Raw genomic sequence first — 20,411 nt, forward strand, 5'->3', positions numbered from 1 at the left:
AAGAAGTCTTAATCTCTCTAAATTTCAGCTATACTTTTGATGGAATTGAACGTACCTTCTTAGAGATGGATAGTTTATCCATCTCTACCTGTAGAGTTCTCATTTTTTATTTAGCAGCTTCTCAATTTCCCCATCATTTTTATCAAGCCAGTCTTGATGTTTGTGAGTGTTGTTCTGATCCAGATGAGCAAATGCAAGACTGCACGCCAAATCTCTGAAAGCTGCCCACTCCTTTTCTGCTCCATTATTGCCAACTGTGTGTTGGTTCAACTCACCTTCCAAGTTAGCAACAAACATTTTTCTCTCAGAGAAGCACTCTAATGTGTTGACATTAATTCTTCTAGTAGTCTTTTTGCTTTGGGGCCTCTACTTTTATTGAATGTGAATATTCAGTTTGAAGAGGATAAGTCTATGATCAGTCCAGCACCCTGCACCATATATTGCTTTGGTCACTCATACTGTCTGTCTCTTCTTCTGACAATCATATAGTGTATTAAATGCCAGTGTTTGTGCATGTTTGCATCCACAAAGTTTTATTGTATTTAGATAAGGGGAATACAGTATTGGTGATAAAGTCATGAGATGTACAAGTCAATAGTAAATGACCATTACTGTTACTGTTTCCAATTCCATTCCTCCCAAGGAGTCCCTGTCATGTCTGGTAGTCTGGACCTGTTTCTAGCATTAAAGTCACCTAGAATTATAAGTTTATCTTCTTTTGCCATATTCATGTTAAGGGTTTCCAAGGCTTCATAAAATTTTTCTTTGATGTCATCAGGATTCTTCCATGGTGAGAGCAAAGGCACCTGATAAGGGCAGTATGATGTTTTCCTGCATATGGCAATCACATTATCATGAGCCTGTCATTTATATCTTTTGTAAGGTATATGACCTTGTTTACTAGATTAGTTTTGATTGCAAAATCTACAAGAGCTTCATGGTATTCCCTTTCACTGTGACCACTCCAGAAAACCATTTCCAACTTCTTCTTCATTTGCCAGCCTTTTTTCACTCAGGGCTGCTATTTGGATGTGATACCTGTTCAGTTCTCTTGCAACAAAAGCTTTTCTTCTTTCAGATCTACAAGATTTTGTGTTGTCTATAAGTGTGTGCATATTTCATCTACCAATCAATGATAAGAGGAATCAGCTTTTCAGAAGCTTTTATACATTTTTTAGTGTCTTGAAATCTCTGTCACCTGTGGTAATCAGGCCAGGGTTGGGTAAACAGACAATTTTTAGGCACCTTTCTTACACATGGAGGTGAGAAGTGCAATCCTTAAAAGGTTGTTGAGACAATCAGGGGGCTGCCAAATTCCACTGCTACTTCCAGTGAGCAGATAACCCTATAGCCTGGGCCGCCTTTGTGCAGAGTTGTGACTACTACAGTTGCTAGTGTATCTGCATCTGCTGCTTTGTTACTTAAATGCCTGTTGCCAAAGGACTCTAAAATAGGTTGAAATGATCAAATGGTATAGTAATATCTTTTGATTTGTACATAAATTGGATTTAAGTGAGGTGAAGTTGCAGTGTCAAGACAGATGTGATGATTCAAGATGCAGTGGATGGCCTTGATATCTTCAATGTCTGCCCAAGCTCTAAGCACTCTACAAAAACTTTATCTGCCTTCATGGCCATTATAACAAATTGTTCTCATTCACTCATTCCACCAGGATATGAGTTTACATGCCTAGAGTACACACCTTTGTGATTCACTGTAGGATTTAAGATTGGGAGGAGACTATTAGGATTCTTAAGGAAAGGGAAACTGACAGGTCAAAAAGGGAGCATATTGAATCTCATGTGTAGATCAGCAGCAGAGTTGATCCTGTAAATGTGAATGCCTTTCCAGCCTCAACAAGATTAGAAATCCAGGCTCCAAAAAAAGAATGACTATAATATGTTGGACATAATGCATGTAGGAATTCCATGTTAATCAAATTCTAACTAGACATCTGTATTATGAAAAACTTGGAAATAATTTGTCATCAGACTTCAAATGAAATCACAGAGTTAGAGGATGATAGATTTGGAGTTTAGAGGAAAAGATAAAGAGGTATTTGGGGCATGCTATTTAAAATCTGTGAAACATCCACTTCAAAATGTCCAAAAAGGTAGTTGGAGATACGAGATTAGAGGTCAGCAAAGAGTTTAGGATTGGGTAAATTATTTCAAGAATGATGGTCATAGAGATGATTAAATCTATGGGAATGAACCCAATCTTATAGATCAACATAGATTATGCAAGGATATAGTAAAAACTGTATAAAATATCACTCATTTTAATAAAAAAACAAAAACAGAGATTAGCTTTTAAAATAAAATAATAAATGTTTACTGACTGAATGTTCTTTTTTCTCTGTATACTATTTCACTTGATGATCTTATCAGCTCTCATAGATTCAGTTATCATCATTTTACTGTTGGTTTGTATATCTTCTCATTCAGCCAAATCTCTCTGCTGACCTGTAAAATTATAAAAAATCTTAGTATTTACCCTTTGATCCAGCAGTGTTTCTACTGGACTTATATCCCAAAGAAATACTAAAGAAGGGAAAGGGACCTGTATGTGCCAAAATGTTTGTGGCAGCCCTGTTTGTAGTGACTAGAAACTGAAAATTGAATGGATGCCCATCAATTGGAGAATGGCTGGGTAAATTGTGGTATATGAATGTTATGGAATATTATTGTTCTGTAAGAAATGACCAGCAGGATGAATACAGAGAGGCTTGGAGAGACTTACATGAACTGATGCTAAGTGAAATGAGCAGAACCAGGAGGTCATTATACACTTCAACAATGATATTGTATGAGGATGTATTCTGATGGAAGTGGATTTCTTTGACAAAAAGACCTAACTCAGTTTCAATTGATAAATGATGGACAGAAGCAGCTACATCCAAAGAAAGAACACAGGGAAATGAATGCGAACTATTTGCATTTTTATATTTCTTCCCAGGTTATTTTTACCTTCTGAATCCAATTCTCCCTGTGCAACAAGAGAACTGTTCGGTTCTGCAAACATATATTGTATCTAGGATATACTGCAACATATCTAACAAAAATAGGACTGCTTGCCATCTAGGGGAGAGGGTGGAGGGAGGGAGGGGAAAAATCAGAACAGAAGCGAGTGCAAGAGATAATGTTGTAAAAAAATTACCCTGGCATGGATTCTGTCAATATAAAGTTATTATAAAATAAAATAAAATATATAACAAAAAAATCTTAGTATTTCCTGAATACCTATCTTTTCTTTGCTCTTTCTCTCCCTAGTCTTTTGCAAAGGGCAAGCAAGTTTTGGAAGAGAAATGAATACTTTCACTAACAGTCATCAGTAAAGAGAAAAAAAAAAAGCTTCCATTCTCCAGCCTCTCCTCTTTTCTCTTTTTCTACACCCAAAACATTTTTATAACAAATATATAGTTAGATAAAATAAATTCCCACATTAGCCACATCCAAAATATGTTACATTCTATATGTTAAACCCATTATTTAATATTGAACTAAATATGTATTCCTAGCATAAATATAACTTTGTCATTGTATGTAGTCTTATTAATACATTTATATGATTCTTTTTTTAATAGTAATAATTTGTTTGATTTGACTTTACCTGGGTTAAGTACAAGATCATGTGTATAACATAGAAAGCTTTTGGTAGGATTTTTTACTTAACTGTTTTTCAAACTAATTAATATTTTGGAAACAAATTTTTTGAATGATTTGTCATGTTTTGCTTGTATATTTATGGTCCAACATAGTTATTTTGTTGGAAATTGATTTCTAGCTTCTTTAATTTCTTTTTTTAAATTTGGGCTACTTGGTACTAATTGCTAGTTCTGTTAATTCAAGCATTTTATAGTTTTGCTAATATACTATTTCATTTAAGCTATTAGTTTTATTGGCACATAATCTGGTAAAATGGCTTTTAGTAATTTCATTTATTTCTTCATTTATTAACTAATTTCACTTTTAAATCATTGATACTATTTACTTTTTTCTCTTTAAAATCAAATTTACTTATTTGTTTTCTTGCTTTTTTGCAATAAATTAGCCCCAGTTTAATTCATTAATTTAATCTTTTGCTTTTAATTTTGTTAATCTTGGTTTTCAAATTTTTATTTTGATATTTAAATTTTTAAATTTGGTGTTTGGGTATTTTAGTTATTTTTAGTTACAAACTTAATTGATTTTTTTCTCTCTTTTGTTAGTGAAAGTGTTAATATCCAAAGACTGCTTGGGTTGCATCCCCAAAGTTTTAGTATTTTATTTAATTATTTTCATCATCTTTAGTAAAATTATATATTAATCAGATAATTTGCTAATTGACTCACGAATTCCTCTGGATTATATATTTTGTTACCTCTGTTTAGTTGTTTTAATTGTGTCAAACTCTTTGAGACCTCATTTGAGGTTTTCTTGGCAAAGATTTTGGGATGTTTTGCTAAATCCTTCTCCAGCTCATTTTAAAGATGAAGAATTGAGGCAAGATTAAGTGACTTACCCAAGGTCATACAGTCTCTAATTAATTTAAGTTCTTCTGCTAATGACCTTTATTAAACAGATTTTTAGATTATTTTGTTCAAAAGAGATTATGTTTAACATTTTTCCTTCTATTTTTGTGAATTTTTTTATTTATCAATCAGTAAACAATTCTTAAGCACCTATTATATTTCAGGCACTGTACAAAGTATTGGAGATAAAATGAGAAGCAGAAGACAGTTTCTTCCCTTACCCAATCTAATAAAGAAGACAATAGACCCCAAAAAAATGTACAAAGAAGATATTCACAGGATAAATTGGAGATAGATAACAGAAATAAGACACTAGAATTAAGAGGTATTAGGAGAGTTATCATGTAGAAGATGAGATTTTAGTTGGTCCTTGAAGGAATTCAGAAAAAGCAAAGCTGAAGAAGTAAAAAAATTCTAGGCATATGAAGTGGTTGAGTGATGGAGGGGAGGGGATATTCAATGAAAATTTCTAGATTTGGGAAGTGAAGTTCCTCATTTGAGGGAAGCTAAGTATTCCTTTATTACAAAGTTCATGGTAAAAGGGAGTAAAGAAAGAAATTGCATAATGCTTTAATATCAAAAGATCTTATATTTGATCCTGGAGGTGATAGAGAGCTACAGGGTTTTACTGGTTTTGCATAATAGTGGTATATGGTCAGAACTTGTCTTTAGGAAACTCACTTTGACAGTTGAATGGAAGATGGACAGAAGTTGGCAGAGACTTGGAGAATAAAGATAAACCAGCAAGCTATTTCAATAATCCAGATAGAAAATGATGATGTCTTAGATCAGGTTTATTGCAGTGTCAGGAGAGAAAGGGATTTATATGGAAGATGCAATTGGCAGGCCTTAGCAACTGACTGAATATGGAGGGTATGAGAGAGTGATACCTCATTTTTGCACATGTGGGTCCCTTTTCCTTCTTTAAGATCTCTTTGGAATATAAACCCAGTAGAAACATGCTGAATCAAAGGATATGCAGATTTTGATAGTTCTAAATTACTCTCTAGAATGATTGAATCAGTTCACAACTCCACCAACAACATTTTAATGTCCCAGTTTTCCCACATCCCCTCCAACATTGTCATTACATTTTGTCATCTTACCCACTCTGAGAGATGTGTAGTGGTACCTTAGAGTTGTGTTAATTTACATTTTTCTGATCAATACTGATTTAGAGCACCATTTTGTATGATTAGAAATGGTTTTGATTGCTTCATCTGAAAATTGTCTGTTCATATCCTTTGACCATTTATCAGTTGGAGAATGGCTTGAATTTTCATAAATTTGAGTCAATTCTCTATATATTTTAGAAATGAGGGCTTTATTAGAACCTTGTTTATTGTTTCTCCTTCTTATTTGCATTGGTTTTGTTTGTTCAAAACTTTTTAAACTTAATATAACTAAAATTATCTATTTTGTGTTCAATAATGAACTCCAGTTCTTCTTTGGCCACAAATTCCTTTCTTCTCCACAGGTCTGAGAGACAAACTATTCTTTGTTTTCCTAATTTACTTAGAGTATTATTCTATATATCCAAATCATGAACCCACTTCAACCTTATCTTGGTATAGGGTATTAGGTCTGGGTCAATGTCTAATTTCTGTCATACTAGTTTCCTATTTTCCCAGAAGTTTTTTGTTAAATAGTGAGTTCTTATCCCAAAAGCTGGTATTTTTGGGTTTGTCAAACACTATATTAGTATAGTTATTGACTATTTTGTCCTGTTAACCTAACCCATTTCAATGATCAGCTACTCTTTTTCTTAGGCAGTATCACATGGTTATGATGACTACTGCTTTCTAATATAGTTTTAGGTCAGGCACCTAGCTAGGGCATTGTTATTAACATTTTTTTCATTAATTCCCTTGGAATTCTTGACCAAAAAGGAAAATCTTTGCCATGAGGAAGTTTGGGTAAGGCAACCCAAAAAAGGAAATTGAAAAATACAGAGATGGTGTGGAACATGATGAAGAAGAACCAAGGGTTGCAGTTGGGTGGAAACTGAAGAGGACCAGGATAAAGAGATCTCTGTTGCTATGATCTAGATGAAGTTCCAGCAAAGAAGAATGGGAAAGAGTAGAGAGATGTAGGAAAAAATAGAAAAGAGAGAAGCATCATGAAAATCTAGAGAAGAAGGTTATCAAGGTAAAAAGTGTGATCAACAATGTCAAAAATTGTAGAGAGGTTTTAAAAAAGATAAGGAGTGGAAAAGATTAGCTCAATAAGGCAACTGAAAGATCATTAGTAATTTTTGGAGAGCATATTTTCAGTTGAATGATAAAGTCAGAAGTCAGATTGCTGAAAGCAGAATGATAAGAAAGGAAGATACCTATTGTGGAATACTTTCTTAAGGAATTAAGTTACAAAAGGGAAAAGGTTTGTGGGATGATAGTGGGGATGGCTAAACAAGTGAGAGTGTTTGTTTTGTATTTCTGAAGATGGGGAAATATAGGTATTTTTATAGTAAATAGTTAATATAGCGTATAGCTAACAGAAAAGGGAAGATTGAAAGTGGGGTTGATAAAGAGGAGAATGGGCAATCTAATGGAGAAGATGGAATGGAATATGATGGCTTGTATATATAGAAAGATTAGCCTTGACAAGAAGAGTCACTCATTGTTGGAGTTTTTGTTCTTCTCAAAACGCAGCCAGGTGATAAAAGTTCAGATCTTTTATTGTCTCTAATATAGCCTGGTTAGCTTAGAGCCCTCCGAATATCTCCACATCCAAAGGTTTTGTCCTTCAGCCTCTGCCTCTGCTTTCTTCTGCCTCCAGCCAGCACAAAGATGGAATGAATCTCTTGTCTCCTTCACTTGGGGCTCGGCTAGCTTTCTGGTGAGTCTTTCAGACCAGCTTGGTCTCAGTGGGGGGAGTGCAGGAGCCCAGCCACCAACCACAGTGGTGTGAGATGAAGATGAATCTGGTTGTCCATTGAACTCTCAACTCGTAGCTTCTTCCTCTGAAAACTCTTTCTTCTGCCACCAGCCAGCCAAATGGAAAATATTCTCTCTTGCCTCAGAGAGAGGGTTTCTGGCGTAATTCCGCTGAAATCTCCCAAAGTGCTCTGTGTCTGCACCAGAGTGCTCCTCTCCAATCCAGCTGAACTCTCTTCTGCGACTAGCCAGCCAAGTGGAATATATTCTCGTGAATCTTTCTTGCCTCAGAAAGAGAGCTTCTGGTGTAATTCAGATGAAATCTCCCAAAGTGCTCTGTGTCTGCACCAGAGTGCTCCTCTCCAATCCAGCTGAACTCTCTTCTGCGACCAAATGGAAAAATATTCTGGAATAGATCTCTCTTCACTGGCCTTATATCTTCTGAGAGAATGGGATTATGGGTTTTCTCCCATAGTGCTCTCTGGCCCTAAGAGCTTTAAGGGAGGTGTGAACTCACAAAGTTACAAAGTTTACTTTGTGAAGCTGGCATACTTGTGAACTCCAATGAATAAAGGTGTAAACACAAGCATTGTACTAATTAGTTCTATTTAGTACCTTGTTTCAGGTTCTGGCCCAAAACATCTTCTTGTAAGATCAGATCAACTCTAATTAGTTAGCAGTTTGTAAAGATTCCAACAACTCATTATAAGAGATAGAATGGTGAAATGTAACAGAATCATCTGAGCTGAAGAGGACTGGAGAAGAGGAAGATCTTGGCAAATGGCTTTAATTTTTTTTTTTCAGTGAAATATGGGGCAATGTTCTCAGTAAAGAGAATGGCAGGAGGGGAAGCAATGAGAGATTTGAAGAGATGTGACAAGGTCTGGAAAAATTACTGGTTTAAGTATATCTAATTAGGAAAATGTAAAAGACTTGTTTTGCTATGGTGAATATTCAGATAATGTAATATAAATTTGTAGTGGACTCAGTGTAGCATCATGATTTTCTCCATTTTTGTACAGTAGCACATGAGTAAGAGTGAAGGTGATGTGGATAGTGGGAGTGATCTAGGGAAAGATCTGCAATATAATAAGAGGACAAGGAATGCATCAATAATCAGTTTATTCATATATATGCATGCATACATACACCATGTATACTCTTTTCTCTTCCTGTTCAGTAGTTATCAGAGATCTAAAATATCTAATTTTCTAAAATTCTATCCAGATCTTTCTTTGTTTTTTAAATGTTTGTCTATGTCTGAAAGAGGTACACTGAAGTCTCCTTGTTTTGATTTTTATTGTAATTATATATTATAATTTATGCTATGATATTCTACATACTATTCATGATATGATTTCTTCCAACAAATTGTTTAACTTTTTCCTTAAATATTTAGATGCCATACCATTTTAAAACATACAAGTATTGATTCATTATTGTTGGTACTTTTTTAGCATAATGTAATTTCTCTTTTTATCTTTTAAAATCAAGTTTATTTTTGTTCTTGCCTTGTCTAAGATCAAGAATGATAATTTTGTTCTTTTGAATTCATTTGTATCCAATATATTTTGCTTCAGTCCCTTATTTTAACTTTGTGTTAATTAATTGATTTCAACTGCATTTCTTGTGGGGAAAATGAATAAGCATTTATATAGTGTCTGTTCTGTGTCATGTACTGTGCTAAGCACTTTAAACAACTTATTTGATCCTCACAACAATCTTGATGGGTAGTGAACTGATTCGGCCATCCTGGAGAGTAATTTGGAACTATGGCCAAAAAATTATCAAAATCTGCATACCCTTTGATCCAGCAGTGCCACTCCTGGTTCTGAATCCCAAAAAAAGTCATAAAAGAGGGAAAATGACCCACATGTACAAAAATGTTTATAGTAGTTCTTTTTTGTGTTGGCAAAGAATTGGAAAATGAGTAAATGCCTGTCAATTAGGGAATGATTGAATAAGTTATGATATATGACAGCTATGAAATATGATTGTTCTATAAAAATGATTAACAATCTGATTTTAGAAAGGCCTCGAAATATTTGCCTGAACTGATGCTGAATAAAGCAAGCAAAACCAGGGATACATTGTATATAGCAACAGTAGGATTGTGCAATGATCAACTATGATAGACTTGGTTCTTCTTAGCAGTTCATTGATCTGAGGCAATCCCAATAAATTTTGGATGAGAAAAGTCATCTGCATGCAGAGAGAGAACTATGGAGACTGAATATAGATCAACATATACTATTTTCTCATTTTTTTTTCTTATGGCTTTTCCTTTTGTTCTGATTTTTCTCTCTTAATATGATTCACATGGAAATATGTAAAAAATGAATGTATTTGTATTACAAAAATGTTTTTACATATAATTGGGAAAATAATAATAATATCTAAAAAAATAATATTGCTTTTTAAAAAAAGCAAATCAGGATTTTTCTGCTGCTCTCCATCTAGGAAAGAGAATTTCTGCACATTGTACTTTGTTGAAATTCTTCATTCTTATACAAGGATTAGCTGAACTGTTTCCCAGTTCATCATTCAATAAGTAGTTTGAGGCTAGGTGATGAATCTGGTAGTATAGAATATCAAAATATTACTTCTTTTCTTTCCTCCCTCAGTTCTTCCCCAAATATTATTTTTTATACTTTTCTGTAGTTTATGGATTTTCTAATAGGCTTCCTAATAAGCAATTCTACTCTAACATTTTAAAATTTGTCTTTGGAACATAGGGTTTCATGGTCATATTCTTTTTTTTTTAAATCTTAAATGAAGTCAGATTTACTATGAATTACTTATTACCCATAAAGTACACATTTGTGAATAAAAATTGGAAACCATGAATTGTTATTACCTCTTTTTGTATGTATACTATTTCTTGGAATTTAACAATTTCTAACAATTTATTCTTTTTCCTTTGTTGCTGTGATTGATATCTAGCTTGGTGGTTATTTAGAAATTCAGTATCTTCCTATAAGTTTACCTCATGACTTTGAGGAATCCAACCAAACTCATGGGAAGACCCGGAATGGATAGGTGTGGATACATTAGGTTCATTTTGGTTAGAGGAAGCAATACTATTTATGAAATTATAGCTTCAATTGAGTAATAATTATTATTACAACAATACTGGTAGCTTACATTTCTACCTAAATGTTTTAAAATTTGCAAAATTTTTTTACATAAATTATCTCATTTGATACAACCACTCTGTGGAAGAGTCCTTAAGTAGGTATATTGTGTCAAACAATAAGAATATAAAGATAAAACAAAGATACTTTTGTAACTGAGGTATTAGAACTTAATTCTTAACAATCACAGTCAATTATCAAATTTCTGTACTGGTTCATTGTGCCTCAGAATGTCACTGGGAACTCTTTATAGATGATTCATCTATTTAGTTTGATGTCCCTTTTGGAGTGTCTTACCTAGGTTTTTTCCCCCTAGATTTCAGTTATATTCAAGTCATGATTAGCCGCAATGAGCAAATATATTAGAATATAATTAGTGCTTCTTCCTGAAGCCCTAAATAAACAGTTGCTCTCTCTGAAAACTGCAGAAATATGACTTTTAGCCTCTTCTTGCCTCTTCCCCTTTTTTGCTATCATGATAAGTAGGAATCACTATATTGTAACAAATTTTGTGAAGGTTTTTGATTATGAAATTTTACTTGTTATTGACATTCTGTTTTTATGACAAAATAAAGGGGAAAAAAGACTCATAAAGCACCTACTTTGACATAAGGACTAAAGGATATAAGATGAATAAGGATATTTTGCTTTCTAGGGAATTATAATCTTCCAACAATTCCAATCAATTGGTCAAGAAACAATAGAAATATTATAATATATAGTAATAAAGTATATACTTTATATATGTATATAAGGATCACTATATTTTCAATTGAAAATTTGATGTCCATAATGATACTGTGTACTCATTAAGAACAGATTAATTTTGATGTATTTTACCTCTATAGACAGGAGAATGTATAATATATTTTAGAAATAGTGAAAATGAAAATAAAGTTTTAGTGCTTAAAGGTGTAGACAGGGTATTGCTAGAGATAGTTTTAATGGCTCACATGAGCAGATTGTTACATTTTCAGTACAATTATTTATGACTCAAAATTTGCTACAAGGGCTTAATTTATCATTCTGTTTAATGTCTAGACTTAAGAAAATGATGGAGAAAATGTTATTAATGCAAATTAAACTTGCATGTGTCCTCCATTTTTATTTTTTCTTCTGGAGAATCATATTAAATAATTATATCAATATTGTATTGGGTATAAGCTATCTGGAAAACTGATGTAATCATCCACAAATATTTATTATGAATATATTATGGTGTGCAGTAGAAAGGGCACTGAAATTGGAATCAGAAAACCTGGATTTGAATTCCAGCTCTCACATCCTACCTTAAGCAAGTTGCTTAAATTTTCCAGGCTTCAATTTTCTTATCTGTAAAACAATGGACTTGGACCTGATGGTTTAGAAGGTTAATCCCAATTCTATTTGATTAAATGCTTATTAGGGGTGATATACTATACTAGGTACTAGGAATACAAAGATAACAATTAAACAGCCCTCATGTAGCTTACATGTAATGTGAGATAGAGCATTCCATCAGGGAAATGTATTTGGGAATTTTTCATTGGAAATGCTGAATCAGTGAAATAATAGTAGATAAATGTTATAGAAAATTATTTTTCCTGTAGCATAGGCAATACTTGGTAAATTGACAAACAATCTGTTTAATACTATAAATTAATAATAGATCAGTGACAGAAGTTTCCTCATCGAGAGCTTCTAAATAGTGATAAACTGACCAAAAAAGGTGACATTCTAAATATTGATAGTACAAATGGATGCTCATTAAATATATCCCTCCTACAATCTGTATAACTACTCTTTGCCATCACCAAATTGCTTATGTTGTTAATATTTAGTTGTTTATATATCTTGCATAAGAATCATCATGGCATTATTGTTCATTCTTCATTCTTGAAGAGAACCAATGGCATCAGAAGGGATGATGTCTTGACTAGCAAGTGATTTGGATTTAAGTGAGGCAGAGTTATTCAAAGTAATTCACTTCACTCTCTTTTCTAGAGTCATCTGAATCTAGTGGCAAGACATGTATCAAAGTGACTGATGATGACTATGGATCCAATTGGAAAGTTTGGCTTTTTAAAGTTAAGGTCTCAATTGGAGTGAGGCAATGCCTATTCAATTAGTTTTTGGATAGGAAAGGTTAACTCTGGGGCTAAGATCTAGGTTCAAGTCTCTCTTCTGGCAAATCACTTCACCTTTTAATGTCCAGAATTACTCTCTAACCTATAAGTTATAATCAGCAGTAGTGGAATTTCTGCAAAGGGAATAATGAATCTGGGAATAATTGCCAGATCTTTACAGTTCTTGTCGCATTATTTATTTAATTATTATATCTTAACAATTAGTATTTAATTATAAAGTTATTTTAGTTATGTTTATAAAAATATGTTGTACTTAATGTTTCTATTATGACAATTATTTTTAGTTTTTTGAAACTAAAGTAATAAAAATATAGACTCAAAATGAAAAACAACAACCAAATGATCAGATTTTTCTATATTTACTTTTAAGGAATTAAAAAGAATGACATTTTGTCATTTCCCCCATTTTTTTCAGGTCCATCTGTCCTTGATTTTGGTGAAATTTGTGTGAATCACATATGTACTAAACAAGTACATATTGTCAATAATCTGCTTCTGCATATTTTGGTGTGCTTAGAAATTGATCATAAAGAACTAAAGAATACCTATCCATTGTCTTTTGTGATTCCACCTGCATCAAATACAAACATTTTAATAGCATTTGAGATGACTACCCTGGGAACATTTTGCAAGTAAAAATGCCTTTTTGTTTCTTTGGTCAAATGCTTTTGATTCTAAAATTGGGAGGTTTTAATTTGATCTGTATCTATCTTTCATCTATCTATCAATATAGTTATCTAGTTAGTTAGCTAGATATCTTCTTTGTGGATGTCTATATATGTATGTTTTCTTGATTCTTTTGTATACTATTTCTTTTTTTTTTTTTTAATCTTGACTTTCAATTCCAAATTCTCTTTTTTTTCTTTATCCTTTCCCTATCCATTGAGAAAGAAGGATATATGATACCCATCTTTTTGGTATAGTATTTGCACTTTTAATGCAAATATATTTTTTTTCATGAGTAACTCTAGGATATTGCCTATTAAATTTTTTTTGGTAGATTTCGGTTTTATATACCTTGATTTGTATAATTGAATCTCAGTAATAAAATAATGCATATATTTGGAAAATGTTTTTTATATATTACAGGTCTTTCAGTTTCACAGTTAACAACATTCCTAGTGGAAATATACTTGTGAAAGCAGTAGTGATGCCTGTGGCTCTTGAATTATCAACTAAAGAACTGGTTGTTAAACCTACTCAAGGCTTCTTGATAAAAACAGCATATAGGGGGACAATCAGATTATATAATCGCCGAAACTGTGAAGCTAAATTTAAATGGCTACCATTGATTCAAAATAATGGGATTGCATTTTCGATACGTCCAGCTAAAGGTACAGTGTGTTTTATTTTTATTTGTTTGAAGGCTCATAATATTAAAGTATATGACTGTATTGCTAATCATAAATTTATTCTTTGATCTAGAACTGATATTATAATGTTTCCATCTCAAAGTTAGGGTCTTTTTTTTTTTGTCTACACATAATTTTCATTATCCTTGTTATAAGTGATGCTGATTTAGTAGAATTTCCCTGAACAGAATTATGATCTTAGTATCTCCTTTTCTTAAACCAATTAAATTTAGAGAATTTTATAATCTTTGATATACTGTGTACCTATCATATGTACTTAAGTATTTAATGCATACTTAAGCATTTTCACAAATGCTTAAGTGTTTATTAAGTACTTAAGTACATTTTATTTATTATTTAGTATAAAACACCCCAAGAAAAAATGAAAAGAAAAATAAATAATTGTACCTGTCCTCAAGTTTAAAATATAGTAGAACTTAAAGTCTTCCAGTCTTCTCCCTGCCTTTAAATTCTCTGATTTCCTATTGGAAGCAGTCTCTGTGTTTGATTGCATCTATGGTACAAACTTTAGTAATGAATCTCTGAGAGTGATCAGTCACTTGCTAATCTAAGTTTTACATGGGGAATCTCAATCAGGGCAGATAATAGTCAAAATTTGCTTTTTATTCCCTTCCTCAGTGTTCTGCTAATTGGTATTCTTTATATCCTCTGTAATGAGCTTGATTTTGATTCCAGGCAAAATTCTAGTACACATTATTAGAGAGGCATTTTGTTAGCACTTAGGAAGGAGAGTAATACTCATTAAAATCAGTATATACATCTCACACACATAAAAGGTTATACTAGATAAATATCATTTCCTCTCTTGTAAGGATTGCTAAGGTAGTGTAGAAAGGGAGTATCATAGACATTGTATCTAGATAGTAGCAAAGCACTTGGCAAAGTCTCTTAACAATTTCTTTGTGAACAAGGTGGGACATGGATTATGTCATATTATAGTTAGTTGTATTTGCAATCTGTTGATTGACTGGAAATAGATGGTAGTAACCCCTCATGTTAAACTAGAGGGAGATTTCTAGTTATGCCTTAGTTATCATTCCTGGACCCTGTATTTATTTTTTTTCTCATTTGATTACATCTGTAACTTTATTGGCATGAGTAATTATTGATTGGTTAGTTCTGTCTACTCATTCAGATTGGCCATAATCACTTATTCTTAGAAAGAAGCCTAGGGCCACTGAAAAATCAAGGACTTGCCAAGGATCTCAGACTAAGTATGTGTCAGAAATGAGATTTTAGCCTGGGTCTTTCTGAGTGCAAGAGCAGCTCTCTACTTACTATAAGATGTTATTTTTTGATAATTAACATTCCTCCATTCCAACATTTTGATAAAAGTATAAGTAGGATGCTATGGAGTATAATATGTAAAGCAAAGACCCTTAACTTCTGCTATGAGAGCTACTGAGCCCTTTTGAGGACTGCTCTCCACCTTTGGTGTCCACCTGCTATCCAACTCTTACTTGAGCTTTCAAGAAACATGCTAAGCAATCTGGAATTATGCACAAAAGTTATCAAACTGTGCATATCCTTTGATCCAGCAGTCCTACTACTGGGCTTATACCCTAAAGAGATACTAAAGAAGGGACAGGGACCTGTATGTGCCAAAATGTTTGTGGCAGCCCTGTTTGTAGTGGCTAGAAACTGGAAATTGAATGGATGCCCATCAATTGGAGAATGGCTGGGTAAATTGTGGTATATGAATGTTATGCAATATTATTGTTCTGTAAGAAATGACCAGCAGGATGAATACAGAGAGGCTTGGAGAGACTTACATGAACTGATGCTAAGTGAAATGAGCAGAACCAGGAGATCATTATATACTTTGACAACGATATTGTATGAGGATGTATCCTGATGGAAGTGGATTTCTTTGACAAAGAGACCTAACTGAGTTTCAATTGATAAATGATGGACAGAAGCAGCTATACCCAAAGAAAGAACACTGGGAAACAAATGCGAACTATTTGCATTTTTGTTTTTCTTCCCAGGTTATTTTTACCTTCTGAATCCAATTCTCCTTGTGCAACAAGAGATCTGTTCAGTTCTGCAAACATATATTGTATCTAGGATATACTGAAACATATCTAACATATATAGGACTGCTTGCCATCTAGGGGAGGGGGTGGAGGGAGGGAGGGGAAAAATCGGAACAGAAGCGAGTGCAAGGGATAATGTAAAAAAATTACCCTGGCATGGATTCTGTCAATATAAAGTTATTATAAAATAAAAAAAGAAACATTTAAAAGTCAAAAAAAAAAAAAAAGAAACATGCTAAGCAATCACACTCTATTAAAATTCTTTGGCTAAACTAAGTTGAGGATAACCAAAGGACCTCAAATCCATAAAGGACTATCCCAAGCATGTGAAGACTTTCTTAGCAGAATAGGCGATATAAACAATTTATTCCAGTGAGGTCCGTGGAAACAGTCACTGTGGAAAACTTAGAACTTGAGTTACACATCAACACCACTGAGTTTATCCACTGCATTTCTTGCCATTGCCAGTTATCATGACTTGCCACTGGACTTTGAGGACTCTGGAAAAGAGAACGAGTCCAGTGTCTTCACAAAACTCTGCCTCACTTAAATACAGTTTATGTGTGAAGCCAAAGACATCACCCATACCATTTTGCCATGTTTCCTTACCTTGAAGTACTGTGGTGAAGGCAAAATGTTAAACAGCAGGTGCTGTTCCATAGGAAGCTAAATTCACAGGTAGCCCTTTAGATATCTCTGCAGTCTCCTTTAAGGATTGCAGAAGGGGATAGGAAAGGGGTTTTAAAAATTGTCTGCTTCTTCTTACCGACCCTGACCTGCTTACTACAGTATCTAGAGAACATGAACACACACACACACACACACACACACACACACACACTATACTAACAAAACTTTTGTAAGGATAATTCTACTCACTATTGGTATATAGAATATGTCCATGTTTATGGATAATGCAAAACCCAGTAAACCTGAAAGACAAATAGTTTTCATAGGGAGGGAACTCACTACAAAGTATCACATCCAAATAACAGCCAAGAGTAAAACAAAGGGAGTAAATAAGGACGCATAACAAAGCTGAAGCTGGATACACTTTTTTTGCGAATGACTTCAGTGATGGGGCTATGAAGCTGCTGTAGGTTTTGCAATCAAATCTTATTTATTCAACCAGTTTGTACAGTCCCTCTCCCCCAAACAACAGACTCATAGCAGAAAAACTTGCAAGAAAGTGCCATGCCCCTATCTTCATTGAGCATGTTCCCACCATGATGAACCCTGCTGAAGACAAGACAAATTTTATAAAGATCTGGAGACGCTCATCATCAACAAAAGACAAGCTCATAATTCTGGGTGACTTTAATGTCAGAGGAAGAACAGACCAACAGACATGACAAGGAATACTTGGGAGGAATGAAATCAGAAACAATAGCATCTGAAGTCTTGTACAGCTCATGACCTCATCACCAACATTGTCTTCTATTTCCTTAAAAGCAGTAAAGCTTAATGGATGCACCTTGCAGCAAACATTGATATTTCTTTGTAAGGAGAAGAGATAGACAAGATTTAAGAGTGATGAAGTCCATGTGTGGTGTAGATAGATGGATTGACTATAGACATATTGTCTCTGAGCTAAATATTCACATTCCACAAAGTAGCAACTCTGGGGTAAGCTGACTAGTAGAAAACTTATTATCAGTAGATTATAATGTTATTCCATGCACAAAGAATTTGTTGCTAACTTGGAAAGAAAGTTGACTCAACAAATGATTACTAACTAAATGATTCAGCCAAAAAAAAGTGGTCATCTTTTAGAGATTGGTTATACAACACTGTGTTCACTTGTCAGCTTAGAACACTTGCAGACATCAGGATGGATTTGTTGAAAATGATTGGGAAATTCAGAAGTTACTAAATGAAAAATAAAAATTCCACAGATTTTACCAGCAGGATGGTTTGTCAGTCTCTAAGGAGGCAGCATTTAACTTCCTCAAAAGTAAAATACAAGTGAAATTTTAAAGACATGAAGTATTCTTGGCTCAGTAAAAAGACAGATGAAATTCAGTTTTCTGCTGGTAGTAACAGTCCAAAACATTTTTATGATACCCTGATGGCTGTTTATGGGCCAAAGACATATGGTACATCAAAACTACTTATTATTGATGGAGTCTCATTGATTAGTGATAAGGACATGATCTTGGAGAGACTTCTCTAATGTTCTCAACAGAAGTTTTAAATACCATTAGGCTCCTTCCATGTGGCAAAGTCCCTGGTGCTGATGATTTTCAGCAGAGATTGACAAGGCAGGGGATCTGTTACTCATATAAAAATTACCTGAAATGTTTTGGGTTATAGGATAAGAAGAAATTATCCCCTAGGTCTTCAAGAATGCCTCTGTTGTCCATCTTTATAAAAGAAAAGGAAATAGATTGTCATGTGATAATCAGAGGGGGATCTCTCTTTTAGTCAATGCTTGCAAGATTCTTGCCAAAGTCCTCCTCAGTAGATCGATCCTTTACTTGGAATATAGTCATCTACCTGAGAGCCATTGTAACTTCAAAAAGGGCCAGTGAATGGTAAATATGATGTTTGCTGCTGACAACTCCAAGAGAAATGCCAGGAGTACAACAATAATCTGTACACGATGTTCATTGAGCTCACTAAGCCTTTTGATACTTTCAGTTGTGAGGGCTTGTGGAAGATTATAGGAAAATCTGATTGCCTGGAGTAGTTAATCAGCAATAAATGCCAATTTCATGATGGCATGCTTACATGAGTTCTAGATAATGGACAATGCTCTTCCACTCATCCAATAACAAGAGGAATCTTCAAGCAAGGCTGTATGCTTGCTGCCGTGTTTTTAGTGATGTTGTCAGATGGCTTTAACAAGGACAAAAACAATATATTGATCAACCATTGTCCTGATGGTAAATTATTTAATTTGAAAAGGCTACAAGTCAAGATTAAAATGAAGGGAGAGTTGGTGCATGACTTTTTGTTCCATGGCAATTGTTCACTTAGTGTAAACTCTGTGGTTGTGATAGAGTGAAGTACAGATCAACTCTCTGCTGCTTGTGCTTGTGACAAATCAAGAAAACAGTTTCTCTACCAAGCCAGCATTGCATCATCCATATATGGAACTGATTACAGCAAATGGAGAAATTTTGAATGTTGTGGATAAATTCACTTATTTTGGAAATATATTTTCTAAGGATTCTAGGCAAGGTTGATGGGCTCATTACCAGAGCTAGCTCAGTGTTTGGGAAAATCCCAAGGGAAGTGCTGGAGATAAGAAACTACAGAGGTACTGTGCTGACCTCATTCTTTTATGCCAGTGAAACCTGAATAGTCTATCAGTGCTATGCCAGGAAACAGAATTGTTTCCATATGAATTGTCTTAGGAAGACCACCTGCAATATAAGGCACTGAAGACTTGAGCTAAAACTGCCTTGCAATCAAATCCTATTGTAGAAAATGCAACACAGATGAACTGGCCACATTTTTTTGAATGGCAAATGTATGTTTGTCTGAAGAGACTATTTTATAAAGAATTTACACATGGCAAGCACTCACATAGAGGTCAGATTAATACAAGGACAACTCTCAAAGTCTCTGAAGAACTTTGGAATCAATTTAGAGATTTGTAAGACACAGGACCACCTAGTATGGTGTGCCCACATCAAAGAAGTTGGTCTGTTCTATGAGTAAAGCAGAATTGCAGCTGCACAAATGAAACATGAGGTGAACAAATTTAGAGATATCTCCACTCCAAATGTTCATATGGACTATATATACCTAACTTCTTGTAGAGCATTCTGAGTTCATATTGGTCTGATCAGCCACAGTTAGACACACTGTACATTGACCTGACATAGTGGTCGTTCTGGTCCTCTTTGATTACAAAGGACAACTATAGGTGACATAGTAGATTTTTACTACTTTGGAAGTCCTGTGAATTGATAACTAATATAAAAAAACAAAAGTTGTAGCTAATGGCTAATTATTTTTCATACTGTACTTAATACAGGTACTGTAAAAGGATACTCAGCATTGGATTGTGAAGTCACCTGGCAACCAAGTTACAGTTCTCCAGACAGAGGCCAATTTGACCTTCAAGTGCATAATGGAAACACAGTGAGGCTAGATTGTATAGTAAAGGTAATGCCTTTTCAGTGATGTATCTATAGTTTTATGTGGGTTGTAGTAAGGGCTTGTTTTAGTAGATTTGTTACTCATCGATTCACATTCCTATGTTGTCTATACTGTCATTTTCAGCATAATTCCAGTCATGTCATATAGTGATTTCTTATTTCCTCCAGGAGAAAATACAAAATGCTGTTTATCATTTAAATTACCCCATCTCATCTTAAACCTAGTTCCCTATTACATACTCTT

At 34.0% G+C, this 20,411-nt stretch overlaps 1 protein-coding gene across 1 annotated transcript in view; it reads left to right on the forward strand.

Annotated features, from left to right (window-relative positions):
- CFAP47 (cilia and flagella associated protein 47) overlaps positions 1-20,411 on the forward strand; it is a 141,997-nt gene that overhangs the window by 67,885 nt on the left and 53,701 nt on the right. The window contains exons 14-16 of the mRNA XM_051990592.1: positions 13,065-13,281; positions 13,739-13,983; positions 20,044-20,179. Coding sequence (XP_051846552.1) covers positions 13,065-13,281; positions 13,739-13,983; positions 20,044-20,179 — 598 coding nt within the window. The remainder of the gene's footprint in view (positions 1-13,064; positions 13,282-13,738; positions 13,984-20,043; positions 20,180-20,411) is intronic.

Source organism: Antechinus flavipes, chromosome 3 (genome assembly GCF_016432865.1).
Source record: "Antechinus flavipes isolate AdamAnt ecotype Samford, QLD, Australia chromosome 3, AdamAnt_v2, whole genome shotgun sequence".
NCBI classification, from domain to species: Eukaryota; Metazoa; Chordata; class Mammalia; order Dasyuromorphia; family Dasyuridae; genus Antechinus; species Antechinus flavipes.